Source organism: Sorex fumeus, unplaced genomic scaffold (assembly GCF_029834395.1).
Source record: "Sorex fumeus unplaced genomic scaffold, SorFum_2.1 ptg000063l, whole genome shotgun sequence".
NCBI lineage: Eukaryota > Metazoa > Chordata > Mammalia > Eulipotyphla > Soricidae > Sorex > Sorex fumeus.
Window position 1 is genome coordinate 77,080,631 of NW_026606120.1, and position 17,821 is coordinate 77,098,451.

General features: G+C 52.4%; 1 protein-coding gene across 4 annotated transcripts in view; it reads right to left on the minus strand.

Annotated features, from left to right (window-relative positions):
• Window positions 1-960: 960 nt before the first annotated feature.
• Window positions 961-17,821, minus strand: part of MPP3 (MAGUK p55 scaffold protein 3) — a 28,582-nt gene continuing 11,721 nt past the window's right edge. For 3 of the 4 annotated variants that reach the window (XM_056126834.1, XM_056126832.1, XM_056126833.1), the window contains exons 11-19: window positions 16,951-17,015; window positions 15,665-15,685; window positions 14,981-15,022; window positions 13,629-13,793; window positions 13,436-13,516; window positions 10,379-10,472; window positions 9,914-10,022; window positions 8,392-8,514; window positions 961-1,193 (exon numbers count right to left, since the gene is read on the minus strand). In XM_056126834.1, coding sequence (XP_055982809.1) covers window positions 1,017-1,193; window positions 8,392-8,514; window positions 9,914-10,022; window positions 10,379-10,472; window positions 13,436-13,516; window positions 13,629-13,793; window positions 14,981-15,022; window positions 15,665-15,685; window positions 16,951-17,015 — 877 coding nt within the window. In that variant the 3' untranslated portion in view covers window positions 961-1,016. The remainder of the gene's footprint in view (window positions 1,194-8,391; window positions 8,515-9,913; window positions 10,023-10,378; window positions 10,473-13,435; window positions 13,517-13,628; window positions 13,794-14,980; window positions 15,023-15,664; window positions 15,686-16,950; window positions 17,016-17,821) is intronic. The other variant, XM_056126835.1, reaches the window with a different exon arrangement.

A 17,821-nucleotide genomic window follows, 5' to 3' on the forward strand; every position in this document is an offset into this window, starting at 1 on the left:
AAGGAGGAGAAGGAGAAGGAGGAGAAAAGAACAACTACTCCCAACTGCTGTGTCCCTAATCTTGTGTGTCATTAAGCACATTGCATTGAGACCAACCACCAGGGCCATGCTCGACTCTTTGTGCTTTGATTTGACTGTCGGGGCTACACTGGGACTTAAGAGAGAATCATCCAGTTCCCTGAGCTCCAGCAGCAGCAGGGACTTTATCATTGAAGGTGAGGCCAGGCTGCTGCAGAGCGACAAACCTTCAACAAGAGGGACAGCTGTGGGAACAGAGCAAGTAGGACCAAGCAAGGGGCTGAGCTGGAGGAGCCTGGGCATTAGAAAGGAACACGTAACTTCACTCTCTCTTCAGTCCCTGGAACACCCTCGTATTCTAGAATAGTCTCTCAGGGGGTGGGGACAATGTTTCAATCTTCCAGAGAGAGACAGAGAAAGAAAAAAGGGGACTGTGTGCATGCATGCATGTGAATACATACGCGTGCCATTCAGTGAGGCAGAGAACCAGGTTTTCCATAGTCAGGCTGGCACTTACTGCCAACAGATGCCAGAGTCGACTTTCCCTGCACCGACACTGCAGCTACTCTGCACGGAAAACACCCGGGCTCAAAGAACTCAGCTCCCAACGAAGCCGGATAAATATAGTACCAATCTGTTTATAAAGCTACATCCCGGCTCTTCCTGTGGACGCCATCCACTGCCTCTCCCCCACCAGGACACAGCTGCTGAACTCAAGCACACTAATCAGGGCCGTGCGGCCCACGACACTTTAATGAATGAAATGTGACTCTGCAACATGTCCCCTTTCCACTCATGTTTTCTGCTCCCAAGGGGCTGGTGATAAGCAACGGACAAAAACCAACACATGAGACTCCCCACTTAGATGCTTCCTGGTGACAGACTCGATGGAACATTCTGCCCCTCTCTGTGTTCAAGGTTCCTGGATGGTAACACGGGGTAACACGGTTGAAGAGGTGGTTTGCAGGGTCTGCCGGTCTGGGTGGCCCCCGAGAGAGTCACCTGACCCAGCTAACGGGGACCCAATAAGTGTCCTTGCTCAGCTTCTCTAGGAGTGCGCGGAGCTGACTGTGCGTCGCCTGCAGGTCCTCCCTCACTAGCACGGCGTCCAGCAGGTGCCCGTAATGCTGCTCGATGAAGGCGGCAGACGCAGCCATCTCCTGCTGCTCCTCATCCTGCAAGGAAAGGGGCTGGTTATGGTGTGCCTGGAAGCTGAGAACCTTTTTCTTGAACCATGTCCTGGCCTTTCACAGACGTCAATGGCCATTATCAGCCAACGGTAGAATAGTAACACTAGCCCAGAGCTAGGCAACGTTCAGCCCCGTGGGCTGTAGGAGGCCCAAGAAATCATGGGCCCTGCCCTGGTCCCTAACGGGACAGACCCCGGAGGCTGCCTAGATCCCGTGGCCCCGAGTGATGTTATATAATGCCCAAATGGCTGAGGACAGAAAAAAGTTTCCCATCCCTTCATTAGCTGATCAAGGTTCTAAGAACGTTAACACAGTAGACATAATCATTGTTCTGTGATCTCATGAGGACCTGTCAATTGCAGACCAGGGTACAATGTGCTGAGGGGTGCTGTATCCACGTGGGTATCTAGAGGTCCTTATCACAATTCCTGATCCAAAGGCATTTCCAAGGAAAGAGGGTTCTGTTGTTTGAGTAAATAATTACATGGAAAAATCTATAAATAGGGAGGAAGCTCCAGGGGCATGAGTGTGTGCTAGATGGACACTGGACCCAGGGTCCAATGCCCAGCACTTCATGCCCCCCCCCGACCCACAGCACTGGGTGTTGTCCTGGTGGCAATGGGGACCACTGGAGAAGTCCCCTCACCACCACCATGCAAAAAAAATCCTGACTATATAAAAAGAAAAGCAAGCATTTCTTGAACCAACTAAGGTGGAAAGATGGGGCATTTTAATACCCTCTGAAGACTCAAATTCATCATGTCAAAGTCAATTTCTCTTTTCATTTCCTTGCACCAGGGCCAAATAGCCTGGCAGACATGCAGTTTCTTAAGAACATTCTAGGACAACCTGATCAACACCCCCCCCATTTTCCTGGGGTTCCTGATTCCTTTCATCACACTGCTTTCCTGAACCCTAAACCAAAAAGTATGGCCAGTGATTCACCTATGTCCACTGCACTGACCCCGCTTCATTTCAAAGCACCTGAGATTAATTAAATTTCCAGAGGGCCTCTGGCTGCCAAATTGGCTTCGGTTTTGGAATAAAGGGAAGTGGCAGATCCACTTTAAGCAAATTATAAAACACAAATTTGTCACACGCCTTCTGCCACTTCCAGTGCTCTTCTGTCCTCCCTCCTCTGCATCTAGATGGTCTGTGTTTTAGGGAATCATGGAGAGAGGATGAGCTCTGTCCCCCACGAGGAGATGTCCTCTGTCAGGATAGTAGCTCTCACTTAAGAAGAGCTGTTGCAAGATGGAGGATCAATTTTTATATATTTTTTTATTTTTTTGGCTTTTTGGGTCACATCCGGTGATGCTCAGGGGTCACTCCTGGCTCTGCACCCAGGAATTACTCCTGGTGGTGCTCAGGGGACCGTATGGGATGATCAGGATTGAACCCGGGTTGTATGCGTGCAAGGCAAATGCCCTACCCACTGTCCTATTGTTCCAGACCCTGACCCATTTCTTTTGTCACCTGCTCTTACAAAGACTACAAAGGGGGAGAAAGTGCAGTCGTGTCTCCTTCCACAGAGGCCCTTGGCCAGCTCTGGTCTCTCCGATAGGGCAGCTCTCACCCGCCGTCCCACTGCCAACCAGATCTCCTGTCTCTCCACCCGCACGCTCACTCAAGACCTTCCTGCAGCTTCTGCAGCACCCCCAGGCCCCTCCCCCATCCCCCAACCTCCCAGACCTCCCAGCACCATCCCCAGCCACCATAATTTCCAGCTACTTGAAAATTTATCAGAGGGTCATTTGTGGCCATAAACACCTCAATCTTCCTAATAATGCCTTTTGAAAAAACTCAAGTGAAATGTGTGACCTGCAAGTTGCAATCACACCTCCTCTCCCTCCTCCCCAAAGCAAGACCTTCCCCTCTTTCTGGTCTAAACAATGGGGGTGGGGAGGGGTGGGGGATCCACCCACATCCAGCTAGAGCCAAAGAATTGAAGTCTAGTGAGGTCCAGAGGGGATGCCTCTGACTGCCCAGATAGGTTGGCTGAGAGGAAAGCAGAATCCCATTAGCAGCAAAGAGGTTTTCACCTGTGGGGGAGCTCTCCCTGCCCCATCAAGCCCTGCTCCACCAGGTTCTCCAGAGATACTGATGCTGAGGGTCTGAGCAACTTGTCCAAATGTGGCTGGGCCCTGCAGTCCATCAAAGTCGGCTGATGGAAGGAGGGTGTATGAGAAAAGAGCAGACTCCAGGGCCCCCTTTAACACCCCCTCCCCGGTCAGAGCCTGGGGCAGGCTCTGTATGCCAACAGCCCGGGTGCCCGCCTGTGCAGAGAGGAGCACAGGCTTCGAGACTGTGGGACGCATGTGCAGGGCCAGGTTCAGAGCAACTCCGCCTCCTGGAACAGAGCATCTGGCAGGGACAGGCGGGGAATGAGCAGATCAGTCTGCTCACAGACACGGGCCTTCCTGTGGCTCCTGAAATGTCAGCCACATGCCTAAAAACGGCCTCTCTCCAGGGAACCTGCTGGCAGGGTAAACCCTCTGTGTCACTTCCTGGTTGCCTTTATGTCCCCTTGTCTCTTTTTGTTTTTGTTTCTGGGCCACACCCAGTGACGCTCAGGGTTACTCCGGGCTCTGCATTCAGGAATTACTCCGGGTAGTGCTCTGCTCAGGGGACCATATGGGATGCTGGGAATGGAACCCAAGTCGGCCATGTGCAAGGCAAACACTCTCCACTGTATTATTGCTCCAGCCCATCTTGCCTCTTTTTGCAGCTACTTATTAACTTCCTTTGGGCTGGAGTGATAGCACAGTGGGTAGGGCGTTCGTCTTACACGCGGCCAACATGGCCGACCCGAGTTCGATTCCTCCGCCCCTCTCGGAGAGCCCAGCAAGCTACCAAGAGTATTCGATATGCCAGACACAGTAACAACAAAGTCTCCAATGGAGACGTTACTGGGCCCGCTCGAGCAAATCGACGATCAACGGGAGGGCCTCGAGCAGTATTAACTTCCTTTAATCCTAAAATCTTAGCTATAAGAATAGGAAAATAGTGCTAGGATGACAGCAGTTAGGGCATTTGCCTTCCAAGCGGACGACCCGGGTTAGATTCCCAGCATCCCATATGGTGCCCCGACTACTGCCAGGAGTAATTCCTGAGTGCATGAGCCAGGAGTAACCCCTGTGCACCACTGGGTGTGACCCAAAAAGACAAAAGGGGGGGGAGGAGGAGGAGGAGGAGGAGAAGGAAATGGATAAAGCTGATACTAAAATTTATCTGGAAACACAAAGGGCCCAGAATGGCCCAAAATATCATTGAAAATGAACCAAGTGAGAAGGCTCCCACTTCCAAATACAGAGTTGGGGTCACCAGGTACCCACGTGTGGCTCACCAGTGACGGTCACACTTTTCATGTGGCCATGCATCCATCCCTGACACCATTTCACGCAGCTGACCCAGGTTCAATCCCTGATATCCCACAGGCGCCCCTAAGCCCCACAAGGAGTCATTCCCGAGTGCAGAGCCAGGAATAAGCCCTGAGCACCACTGGGTATGACCCCTAAACAAAAAACAAAAGCAGACAAGTAAGAATAAATGAAAATGAGGGGCTGGAGCAATAGCACAGCGGGCAGGGCGTTTGCCTTGCATGCGGCTGACCCGGGTTTGATTTCCAGCATACCGCATGGTCCCCAAAGCACCACCAGGAGTAATTCCTGAGTGCAGAGCCAGATGTAACTCCTGGGCATCGCTGGGTGTGACCCAAGAAATAAAATTAAAAAAAAAGAATAAATAAAAATGAGAATCAGGCAAAGTATTTAGTATTTAACAGACATTTCTCCAAAGAATATGTGTGTGTGTGTATGTAACCAATTAACACCCAAAAAGAGCCCCCACATCAGTAGCCATCAGGGAAATGCAAATAAAAACTACAATGAGAAAGCATTTAACAATAAGACCAGGGCTAGAATCAGAGCGACACAATAAGTACTGTTGAAGGTGCAGAGGGGGCCGGAGCCGGATCGCCGAATACTGCTGTGGGAAACAGCCAGTGCCACAGCAGCTGGGCAACAGCATTTCTGGCAAGAAGCTGCTCAAAACATCAAACCCAGTTCACACAGGACAGCAACTGCCCTCCTCAGCATGCACACTGCAAGAAAGAAAACCTGTTCACATGAACACGTGTCCATGAATATTCATAGTGGCATCACAGTAGCTAAAGTGGAAACCACCCAAATGCCCATTAACTGACAATGAATACACACGTGGCATCCCGCACGTGAACAATGATTCAGCCATGAGTAAAGAATTACAGCTCAGCAGTCGGGGGCACAAGCTTCCATGCATGAGGACCCAAGTTCAGTCCCCAGCACCACACAGCCTCCCCCCAGCACTGCTGGACGTCTTAAAGGCCCCCAAGAACTGCCAAGGTGGTCCTGGTGGTCCCTGGTACCACAAGGCTCCAGCATGCACAGCTTTGAACCTTACAGCACTGGACCACCCCAGCCAGGCTGGCTGAGTACTGTGAGGAAGGGCTCCGGGGTTCCCTGAGCACTGTACATGGGAAGTCTCCCCGCAAAAAAAAGAAAGAAAGAAAGAAAGGAAGGAAGAAAGGAAGGAAGAAAGAAAGAAAGAAAAGGGTAATGAAGTACTGATATAGGAATGAATCTTAAAAACATGGGGCGGGGGGCTGGAGTGATAGCACAGAGGGTAGGGCGTTTGCCTTGCACACGGCCGACCTGGGTTCGATTCCCAGCATCCCATATGGTCCCCTGTGCATGCCAGGAGTGATTCCTGAGTGCAGAGCCAGGAGTAACCCCTGAGCACCGCCAGGTGTGACCCAAAAAGCAAAAAAAAAAAAAAAAAAAAAAAAAAACATGGGGCGGGAGGTACAATCGGTAGGGTGTTTGACTTGTTTACCAGGTTCTATCCCCAGCATCCCAGATGGCCCCCTGAGCATTGCCAGGAGTAATTCCTAAGTGCAGGGCCAGGAGTAATACCTGAGCATTGTCGATGTAACCCAAAAAGCCAACACAAATAATAATAATAATATTAAAAACATGGATTGAGGGAACAGCTCAAAGAGCTGGAGCTCCTGCTCTGCATGTAGGAGGCCTGGGTTCATCTGGTTCTGGAGCACTGCAAGAAAGCAAGAACTGTTAGGGGTCTGGCCCAAAATTAAAAAAGCAACAAAATATTAAGACGGGCCCAAGCTCAGAGGTAGAGCACATGCTTCCCAGGTACAAGACCAGGGTCTCATCTCTGGCATCCAAAAAATCCACAAAGTCAATGAAAGAAGCCAGACCCAGAAGCTATCTGGCGTGTTTCTGCCACTAGGAAACGTCTAGAATGGGCACAGCAGGTAAGAGGCCACCAGAGGTGGGGGGCGGAGGGGCGGTGTAGAGGGGGGTGAAGAGGAGCAGGCTGGGAACGCTAATGGGCTCAGGATTTCTTTGGGGGTTTCGCTTCTAAAATTGGTTGTGATGATGACTAAATTACTCTATGAATACGCTATCAAACTATAAGATTGTTTTTTTTATTTTGTGGGGGGCCACTACCAGTGGTGCTGGGGGTAGAGGGCCACTATGTGGAGCGGGGATCAAACCCGGGACTCCCAATGCAAAGCATGTCCTTTGGGTCAGCTCTCCTGATCATCAAGTGACAGACTTTACATCAGTGACCTGTGGGCTATAGATGTGTTACCTCAGTGGAGCTGTTAAAACTAACCCCTTCCCCCTCCCCCAGAACCATATCATAAAACACAGAAGAAAAAAATGAATCAAGAGCCCCTCTCCTTAAGGAGAACCTCTTTGAGTTTATCAGCATATTCTGTGTGTGACACCAATTTGGAATCATAATTCTTTTTAATTTCCTGATTTATTTTCACGTACCCATTCATTGTATTTGGCTCTATGATCAAATATTCCCCAAATAAGACTTTTCAGACTAAAGAATATTCCACCCCAACCGGTGACTGTTGTGACAACAATCAATCATCTTTGGAACTGTACCTGGCTGTCAGGCAACTAGTCTGTTTCTGATTCTTGTTGCTATCCACCCCAGCTTGATGAACATGCTAAGTGGTTTTGAGACCCAAGCAGGGGTTCCCTTCAAGATTTTTAAAAGGGAGGGGCCAGAGAGCACAGTGGCTAGGGTGCTTCCCTCTTACAAAGCTGACCCAGATTCTCTCCTCAGCACCACATATGGTCCCCTGGGTCCCGCTAGGCATGATCCCTGAGCAGAGCCAGGTGTAAGCCCTGAGCACTGCCAGATACGGCCCCCAAAAACAAATAGAAAATGATTTCTAAACAAGAAAAGTTTTAAAGCTCCTATAGAGTCCACAGCTTAGTCATTCTCGGTAATTTATAGGCAAGGATAATTATAACACAGAATTGGTCTGAACTAGGATTGCGCGGGGGTGGAGAGCCAAAGACCCTGCCCCCAGACGGGACAGCGAGCAAAGTCTGTATTGGAACTGGGCTGCTTCTGACTCCCCCGTAGCAACTGTCAACACTTTCCTCTCCCTGACCCTGTCAGGAACAGACTGAGTCACCAAGCTGTGCCAAAGACTGAGTCTCAAGTGGGGCTCCTGACAGCCTCAGGCTGAACTGGGACTCCGTGACAATTCAACAGAAGGCTGGCTTAGAAACGCAGAGAATGGTGCCCTGCGCTAATCTCAACATCAGATCCTCTCACTGATGGTCTGACCTGGTTTGAGAGGAGTGAGCATGGAGCCAGAGAGATGGTACAGCGGGGAGGGGTGCTTGTCTTGCAATGTGGCCGACTGGGGTTCAATCCCCAGCACCCCATCTGCTCCCCTGAGCACCGCCAGGACTGAGTCCTGAGTGCAGAGCCAGGAGTAACCCCTGAGCACCGTCAAGTGTGGCCCCCAAAACAAAACAAAAACAAATAAAAAAGAGCATCGAGCGTGACCTTGCATGTGGGTGTTTCTATCAAAGGACGCTTGGGTTTGGCCTAAGAGTTCAACAGATGCGTGCTGAGGACACTCTGTTCAGGTCTCCAACACATGCCAGAAGGCAGGAGTCCTGGTAAAATCACCTCCATCTGCAGCAGGAGCCACTTCCTGCTGCCCCACTGGGTCGTGGCCAGCCACCTCCCGTCAAGGCTCTGTCCACAGGCAAGACGGAAGTGCTTGAAGAAGAAACCAGGCCTATCTGCAGCGGCCACAAGCCCTTTCAGGCCTTCAGAAAAGAGCTAACTGCCAACTTACCAGGGGGGTTGCGGAGTCCTCACCAGCCGGGGACATGGGTGGCGTCTTCCTTTTCTCCTGAATGGCGGGCTTTACAAATATAACATAGGGTTTGAACTCTGGGGTCCTCAGCTGTTTCAGCGCCTGAGAATAGAAGTTCAGGAGAACCACATGTGTGAGACAGTGAACACTACCACGCACTTTGTGAATGCTCGCTCACAGTGGTCTGCTAGCCAGCCTCAGCAGGCAAAGGCTCTGATGGCACTGGCCAAGCAAGAATGGGCTTCAGCACGGTAGAACCATAGTGCCTCCTTGTCCCCCACTGCCATCAGACTCATGGAACACTAAGGGTTCCAAAGCCTTCATCTCTCTGAGCTCAGCCCCGGAAGGTCTAATGATCTGTGACAGCCCTGTCCCCTGTCTGCTCCTGAGGGTAGATCCAGCAGGTCCTGGGGGAATCACGGCAAACATCACTGATTTGGTCTACATTCATGCAAACTTGGGGTTCTCAATCACACCTGGAGAAGGAAAGGTCTGCTGAGCAAATGAAGAGACTGTGATTGAGGTGTTCAGATTGCAAATTATAGCATTCATCCGGGTGTTTTATCTACAACGTAAGGGCTTCCCTTTGGGAATGTTGATTAAACTGCTCAGTGTACCATTTGCCCCCCGTTGCACCTAACTGAGCTACTTATCAAATACAATTTTGAAATTTAGACTTCAACAACGGCTCCTGAGAAGCCCAAACTCATGAGCTCTCCTCGAAAGAATGCGCTTTTTGGAATCTGCCTCAAGAAAACTTCTATAAAATAAAATCTAGAGTCTATATCAAAAGATCCAAAATCTATTTCTACGTGGGGGAAAAAAGTATCCCCAGTGCAAAGCTTTTAAGTTTGTTCTCAAAGAAGGTGGTTAAGTCCCCAACAGGCATGTGCAGAACTGCAAGCGGTTTCTTGTTTGGGCACACCCAGCATTGCTCAAGGCTTACTTTTCATTCTGCACTTGGGGGTCACTCCCAGTGGGGCTCAGGGGACCATAACTAGTACTGGGGATCAAACCCAGGTTGGCCGCATGCAAGGCAAGAGCACTACCTGCTGTACTATCGCTCCAGCCTCTACTGGTTTTGAAGCACATTCTGAAATCAAGTCTCCTTCCCTTTCCCCTTCCACACTATTTTCCTGGCTGCCTTCCCCTGCCACCAGATTCCCCTAAGCCAAGGTTCACACATGTTCTGATCACAGAGAAGGTACAGCTGTGCCCAGTCCAACCTAGGCATCTATTTCTAAATCCTTGAGTCCCAACTGGCCTGTTGGTGCCACCCTCAATGTGGCACGATCTACTCCAGGCATGGTTGACTATCCAGGCCTCTGCGCACCCAGAGTTCAGAACCTCCTGGAGAGTAAAATCCAGAAGTCTCAGGTCGAGACAGCTTCCACTGCACCACCCCCCCCCCACACACACACACACACGCACACTCATGTGCCCTGGACCAAATGTGAAATGGTACAGGCGCCCCAGAAATGCCAACCGGCCTGGAACTCACGTCAGGCTCCACGTCCACCAAACAAACTTTGTTTCTGGCCAACACCCCCCGGATGGCCTCCAAGCTGGTCCCGTAGAGGTTGTCCTTATATTCCCCATGCTCCAGGAATCTGCAACGGCAGGGACAGGAGACTCTTTAGTTCCTGGGCTTGTGGAAATAACACAGGAAGGGCAGTGACCCCCACCCAACTGCTCTGCCACATCTCCGGCCTCTGTGGAAACTCACTCAGGAGCACAGGTGAACCTGGAGCAGCTGTGTGTACACGCATGCACACATACACACACATGCACACACAGAGACACAGACATACACACATGCACACACGCACGTGCACACACACACATGCACACATACATGCATGCACACGCACACACACACATGCACACACATGCACACACTCAGACACACACACACACACATGCACACACGCACCGGAGTGAGCTACCGGCTGTCATGCAGCCATACCTGTTCTGATGTAAGTCGGCCTCAAAGGCTTGCTTAGAGACGAAGTGATACTCTACCCCTTCCTTCTCGTGGCTCTTTCGGGGCCTGGTGGTATCTTTAAGGGAGAGAGAGGGAGTCTAAGAAGCGGGAGTGGCTCAGCTTGCCAGAGCCAGGCAAATTCGTGTGGAAGAGACTTTTCCCAACCCCTTCCTTCCCGTGAGTGTTTGAGTGTCAGTCACATCACAGACTTATATGCCTCTGTGATGCAGCCAAAGCTGCCTCCGCCCCTCCCCCCCCCCCCCCCCCCCCCCGCAGCTCCATCTTTCAGGGGAGGGAGGAGAGGTTTGGAGTTGTCAAGAACCGCCACTGTCCCACAGCAAGCTGGCCTGAGATGACTCCTGCCAAGCGCCTGCCCTTCCACACTGCTGGACCGCCCCTATGACACTGGGCTTTACTTTTCTTTGTGGTGCTGGGGAAACCCAGGGCCTCAGACATGCCAGGCAGGTGCTCCTCTACTGCTGACTTCCTGCCCCGGCCCAGTGCCGTGCTTTGAAAGAATCACCAGAGGGAGGGAGAATCCGAACTCCTTTTGAGAGCAAAGGAGGCACCAACAGAGATGACTTCACTGTGGCTTTTAATTCAGTTCTCCATGGTAACCTTCCACACCAAGTCATTGTCTCCTTAAAAAACTTCCATTTGCCCTGGGCCAAAGCGATAATACAGCAGGTAGGGCATTTGCCTTGCATATGCCTGACCTGGATTTAATCCCCTGCACCCCAAATGATTCCCTGAGCCTGTCAAAAATGATCCCTGAACACAGAGTCAGAGTCAGCCTTGAGCATCGCCAGGTATCACCCCAAAGGAAAACAAACAAAAGCCTTCCATTTGTCCACTTGTGACATTTTGGGTTTTTGTTTTTGTTTTTTGGGGGGGGGTGGTTTGTGTGTGTGTGTGTGTGTGCAGTGAAACAGATTTTGTTTGGAAGTTTTTGAAGGGGAGGTGGGAGAGAGAGTGGGAGAGAGTGGAGAGTAATGTGCTCAAGAAAGAATCACAGACTTGGGGCCAGAGCTATAGTACAGCAGGTAGGGCATTTGCTCTGCACGCAACTGACCCAGGTTCAATCCCCAGGCTCCCATATGGTCCCCCAAGCACCTCCAGGAGTAATTCCTGATTGAAGATCCAAGAATAACCCCTGAGTGGAATTCATGCCCAATTCAATCAGCTTAATCAATGGATGAACAAATAGCAGTACTCCTACTATATATATGTGTGTGTGTGTGTGTGTGTGTGTGTGTGTGTGTGTATATGAAAAAAAGAAAAATTCTGAGCATTGCTGGGTGTGACTCAAAAAGAAAAAAAAAAAGAAAAAAAAAACAGAATCATAAGCTTCTCCATACGTGGAGAGTGCCCCTACATACACCCCAGCATTAGCTATGGAAGCATGAAACTACACATCTCAAGAGGGGAGATGCGGGCACCACACAAGCTTGGCAACCATATGGGCACAAGCAGCACATGGGCTCGGGCAGCATATGCGCCCACTTGTGACATTTTCAACACATCTGATGAGCCCAAGTCCCCATGATCTCCTCTGCTGCTTGCTGTCTCCAGCTTTCTTTCCTCACTCATCACACACCCTCACTGCCCCAGCACCATATGGTCCCTTGAGCACCGTACAGAGAGCATCATGCTAGGAGGAATCCCAGAGCGCCACCAGGTCTGGGGTTCAAAAACACAAAATCAAAGAGTGAGCCTGGGTGAGATACAACAATCCTCACTAGCTTTCTTCTAAGGAAACATTTGTTGATCGTTCTGTTAGCAAATTATTTATAATAAACAATATAAAATAAACTATTGAGGGCCTGCTAGGGGAGCAGGCTTAAGGAGTGGTTGGGAAAATTGGAGACAAAGGTGGAAGGAAAGTGTAATGGTGGTGGGATTGGGGTTGGAATATTGAATGTCTGTAACAAATCATTGTGAGTGACTTTATAAACAACAGTGTTTATTAGCTGGAAGTCTGCCTCATGAGCAAAGGGGAGAAGGCAGCTGGAGAAGAGAAGGGACCACTAAGAAAATGATGGCTGGAGGAATCGGTTGGGATGGGAGATGTGTACAGAAATTAGATAAAGGACCAAACATAACCTCTCAGTGTCTGTATTGCAAACCATAATGCCCAAAAGTAGAGAGAGATTATGGGGAATATTGTCTGCCATGGAGGCTGGGGGAGGGTAGAAAAGGGGGGGGTATACTGAAGATATTGGTGTTGGGGGATGTGCACTGGTGGAGGGATGGATATTTGATCATTGTGTGATTGTAACCCAAACATGAAAGCTTGTAACTATCTCACGGTGATTCAATAAAAGTTTTTTTTAAAAAACTGTTTATATATGGGGGAAAATCATTTTTTAATTAAAAAAAATTTTTAAAGGAGTGAACCTGGGGTAGAATGCCAGGCTTGGACCTAACCCCATCACTTGCCCGTGACTCTGGAAGCATTCATTCACCTCTCTGAGCCTCAGTGTCTTCCTCTGCAGTCCAGACGATGTTCCCTCCCAACACCACCCCCTTCTTCTTGGACCATGGAGGCTCTTAGCAGGGTTGCTGGATCTCTTCCATCTCTTCCTCTGCCCCCCAGTCAGCATCAGATCTCCCTCCCTGGGGATCCCTGCCTCTCCACTGCCTCCTGACTCAGGACCACGCCCAACCAGCCTGCAGGCTGCGTGGAGCAGCAGGGAATTCCCAAGCCTTCCTGTGTGGCTGGTGGTTTCCCTGACCTGCTCTCACCCCACCAGGCAGTGGTCCCAGGAGCCAGTCGCTGTGAAGGAGATGCTGGTGCGGCCCCACTGATGGGCGGCCCTTGGCATCTGGCCGGAGCTGTGCCTCACGTGCTACCTAGACTCCACTCTGAGTTACCGAGCTACCTACACTGAAGACCGGTCAGTCCTCCAGTCTGCCTCGCTGGGTCCAGTCTCTTCCCACCATCACTAGGTCCCATGGCACTTTTCTGACTGTGATGGAGAAGGGGAGTCATGGCCCCAGGAAAGACCTAAGTGTGTGTGGGAACCCGGGTCCTCTTACGTGGAACAGCCACACCCAAGTGCTGCGGATTCTCAGCCACCACCTTCTGCTTCAGCTCCTGCAGCCGGGCTCCCAGGGATCCTGGGAAACAAAGGAAGGGCTGGCCCCGCCTGCAAGTCCCCACTGCCTACCCCCGCTGCCCCTCCAGGGAGGAAACCAGCACCTCCCTGGCCACGCAGGCCGAGCGACCTACCGATGAGAACCACCAGGCGGGGCCGCTCGCCCGGCTGCTGCTGGTACCTGGTCACCTCCTCGTAGGTCAGCAGCTCAGGAGACTCCGCGGCTGGGGGTGTCTTCCCTTCCTGCAGGCTGCCCCGTCTCTCCCTGCGGCCCAGCCGGAAGCTCCTCCGAAGACCAGCTGGGATGAGAAGCATTGGGCAGAGGGATGCTGTGGCTTATGGCCCAGGGACCCCAGCACAGTTTCCGTCCCCTCCCCGTCTGGCCACTCATGGAGGTGACACTGGCCCTCCCAACCAAGCCTGATCAGGGAGGCGCTGACGGGCTCCCAGCTCTCAGCTGCTGCAAACCAGAAAACCCAGCATCTAGCGACCAGGGTTCAAGGTCACCTTCCCCTGCACAGGGATCTCACCTGGCGCAGGATGGCACCCTAGGATGTCAATTCCCACATCCAGGGGATGGGATACAAATCGACCATGGCAGTGCATGGCCTAGACTGGCCCCTGGGCCAGAGGAGATGGTCCAGAGGCCAGTACCAGGACAAAAGGCAGCATTTTAACTTGAACGACCCATGGTGGGACAGAGAACAGTCCAGATGAACTACCGCAAAGCAACGTGAGAACTGCCCTGAGTTCTCTAAGAGAGTATCTTTGTCCTCAGAGAATACAGGTGGGGGTGTTTAGGGATGAAGGGACATGATGTCTGCAGTTAATTAATTCACATGACTGGGGGCAGAATGAGCCTATGGAAGAAAAGATGGTGATAAATACGGCCAAGTGTTATTCACTGGCAAATCCGGGTGCAGAGTATCTGGGTGTGTTCCTGGTACAGTTCCCATACTTTTGGAAGCAAGTCTGAAATTGCATCCAAATTAAAAGTTAACTGTGTGGGCTCGGGAGGGCTGGGGGACAGCTCAAGTGATGCTGGGGGACACGCCTAGTAGGTGCAAGGCCCTGAGTGGGCCTGAATGGCCCTGGAAGGTCCTAGCACAGGGGCCTCAGTCCTCATAGAGGGCCTTTATCATTATAATTATTACAAAGCTAAATAAATAAATAAAAGCCTTCTTGAAAAGATTAACCAAAATCAAAGACCATACTTCAAAGGTGGGAAGGTGGAACTCGCCTCTTATTACCGCCCAGTGCTGGCATGGACATTGACTAAATCGTCTCTAAGCTGGTGACAGAGGTAAGATGGGCCCTGGGTAATGGTCCGCACCAACTTCCTGCCACAATTCTGCCCTACGCTGGCCCCCAGTGAGCACAGTGGGGGCCCGGCAGGCCCAGCTGCTCATATGGTCTCTGCCTCTCCCCAGCCCAGGAGCCAGTGGGAGAAGGGGATGCTGTGGGGAGAATCCGTGCCAACACTTACCCACGTAGTGGCCTCTGAAGTAACCCTCACAGTCACAGTTCTCTGAGAAACAGAGGGGATCGCAGTGAGTCCTGCTGGACCCCTCCAAGGAGCCCAGCACATTCCTCTGAGGTGGCGTCATACGAGGGCTCAGAAGAAATCACAGATTATGTTCACCCCAAAACCTTAAGTCCTTCTGGGTTCTATTTTTGTTGTTTGTTTTGTTTGGGGGCCATACCCGGCAGTGCTCAGGGCTGACTCAGCTCAGTGCTCAGAGATCTCTCCTGGAAGGGCTCAGGGAACCAAATGGAAGGTCGGGGATCGAACCTAGGCCGGCTACATGCAAGGCAAGCCCCCTACCCACTGGGCTATGGCTCAGCCCAAGTCCTTCTGTTTTGAAAACTATTTTGTTTTTTGCTTTTCTTACGCTCTCCGTGCTTAAGCCCTAAGGATTCTGGCCCACCAGGTCGTCCTGCCCTCCTCGTCAGGGCCAGGTGAGTCGGGAAGGAGGAATCACTCCACAACCAGCCCTCCCTTGTCCCCACTGGGACCCAGCCAGTGAGCTCTGCAATCTCAGGACACGGGTCAGTGGGGCTGGCAGAGCTGGGAGCTGTGTACCAAGAGCCAGAGGGGCCAGCCCCAGCCCCCGCCAGTCTACAGGAGAGGGGTTGTGGCCATGCACCCGGGGACAAATACCAGGCCTACCTTTGTCACAAGGCTGATCGTCTGCGGTTTGCACAAAAGACAGATGGGACAGGGTTAGCGGAGGGGACGGGGAGGCCCTGCAAATGGTGGGCCTCCGTCGCCAAGGAACCCTCCTCCTTTCTCTCCTCTGGCACACCTGGGAGCCGGAGCACGGAGGAAACCCCCCCACCACCGCTCTCTGCAGCCTCCCGCGTGGGTCTCATTAGCGGCCCTGAGCCATCAGCTCATGGCTTCCCAGCCAGGCTGGTTAAGCACGGGGTACGGGGGGCAGCTGGCACTGGGCCACCCGCAGAAGCACCAGGCCCTGCCCTCTCTGAGAGCGAGCGCAAGGGATGGAGTGGCATGGAGCTGCAGGGGATGGGGGTGGGGCGCTGGTCACCCAGGGCCAGAGAGGTCACCGCTGGGGACGTCTCCCCTGAATGCCAGCCCCCTCCCTTGCTCCTATTTTCTCTCCTGGAGAAGGAGGCCCCCAATTCCAGTCCTCCAAGCTGTGGTGAGGATCAAAAGACAAAAAGGTGGGGGTAGAGGCAGGGGTTCCCCACAGGGCCAAGTGCCCCTGGGAGCAGGTGCGCTAGATGAAAGTCAGTTAAAACGGAATCCCAGATCAAAGCCACTAGGAGCCCTTGCTTTTATTTCAGGCCTCCGGAGCAGGGCTCAGGGGGGGCCGGGTGCTGAGAGGGGGACACAGGGGCGGGGTGTGGTAACAATCTGCTCTACACACCCAGTGCTGGGGCCCAACCAGGCTGTGTTGTCCAAGTGCAGAGGTGCTAGGGGCCACACTCAGGGGTACCCGGGGGCCCCCAGGACTGCATGCAATGCCAGGGATCCAACTTTGCACATGTGCTTGGAGCTACTCCCAGTCCCAGAGGCTGTACCCTGATTTGCTGCCAACACGCACCCAGACTCTCCACAACTCAGGGTCCTCACATGCCGGGCTGCAGTGACCCCTGGGGGTCTGGTGAGTGCTATGGGCCCTCGCCCAGGCTCACTCACACTCAGACACAGAGACTGGCACACTATTCAGGGAGAAGACCTAACTCCCCCCGCACCCCCTACCACGTGCCTTCCACAACCCCCAAACATAACAGCTCCTCTTCAGAAAATAGCTCCCCAGAAACTGAGCCCCATCCCCCACCCCCCGGCGCGGCCCCCCCCCCCCCCGCATCTCAGGAGACCTGAAGTTCTGGGGAGGATTCAGGGACCCCTTCCAGTCCCAGTACCTGGTTATTTCGGGCACCCACCCACCCCAGGCCCCCACAACATGGTATCCCTGACCCTCTACTCACACGGGGGCTTCTTGAGACTCTGGGGGCTCGGCAGTGTGCCGTTGGCTCTCCGGTAGCTTAGTCGCCTGCAGGGACACAAGGGGGAGAGGCCAGAAAACGCATCAGAGAGAACCTTTTGGAAAGTCAAGGACACCTGGATCTCACCAGTGGGCAAGGGCTGGTGCTCCCTCAGGGGAGGCATGAGTGAGGGCCATCCCTGGGACACTGGGGAGATCTAAGCAAGAGCCAGGGCCAGGGCAGGTGACAGCCAGGGCTGCCCCGGGAGGGATGACATCACTCCGACAGCTCAGAAACACCAGCTGCCTGGGAAGGGGAGGTCTGGGTCCTGAAGGAATATTCTAGAGTCAGGAGCAGCACACAGTGAGGAAGAAATAATCACATGGGAAGCATCACTGTTGAAATAGTGAGTTTGAAACCCAGAAAGCCAGGCCTGCGTTTCTGTCTGCACCGAGCCCAGGAAAAAGCAGAGGAGGGGGCTGGAGCAAGAGCACGGCGGCAAGGCCCCTCTGCTGGCACCCCTGATCCCAGCATGCAGAGGCAGGAGTAAGCCCCGTGCACCACCAGGCATGGCCCCCAAACAAAAACAAACAAACAACTACTAAAAGCACAGGAAGTGAGAGGTTTGCCCTCTGAACAGTAGCAAATCTGGGCAATTTTTTTTTTCTTTTTGGGTCATACCCAGCAATGCTCAGGGGTTACTCCTGGCTCTGCATTCAGGAAGCACTCCTGGCGGTGCTTGGGGGTCCATATGGGATAAGCCGGGGATCGAACCCAGGTCAGCCACATGCAAGGCAAACGCCCTACCCGCTATGCTATCGCTCCAGCCCCAGGACAATTTTCTTATTCTTGTTCTCTCCTTCTGTGTTTCTGT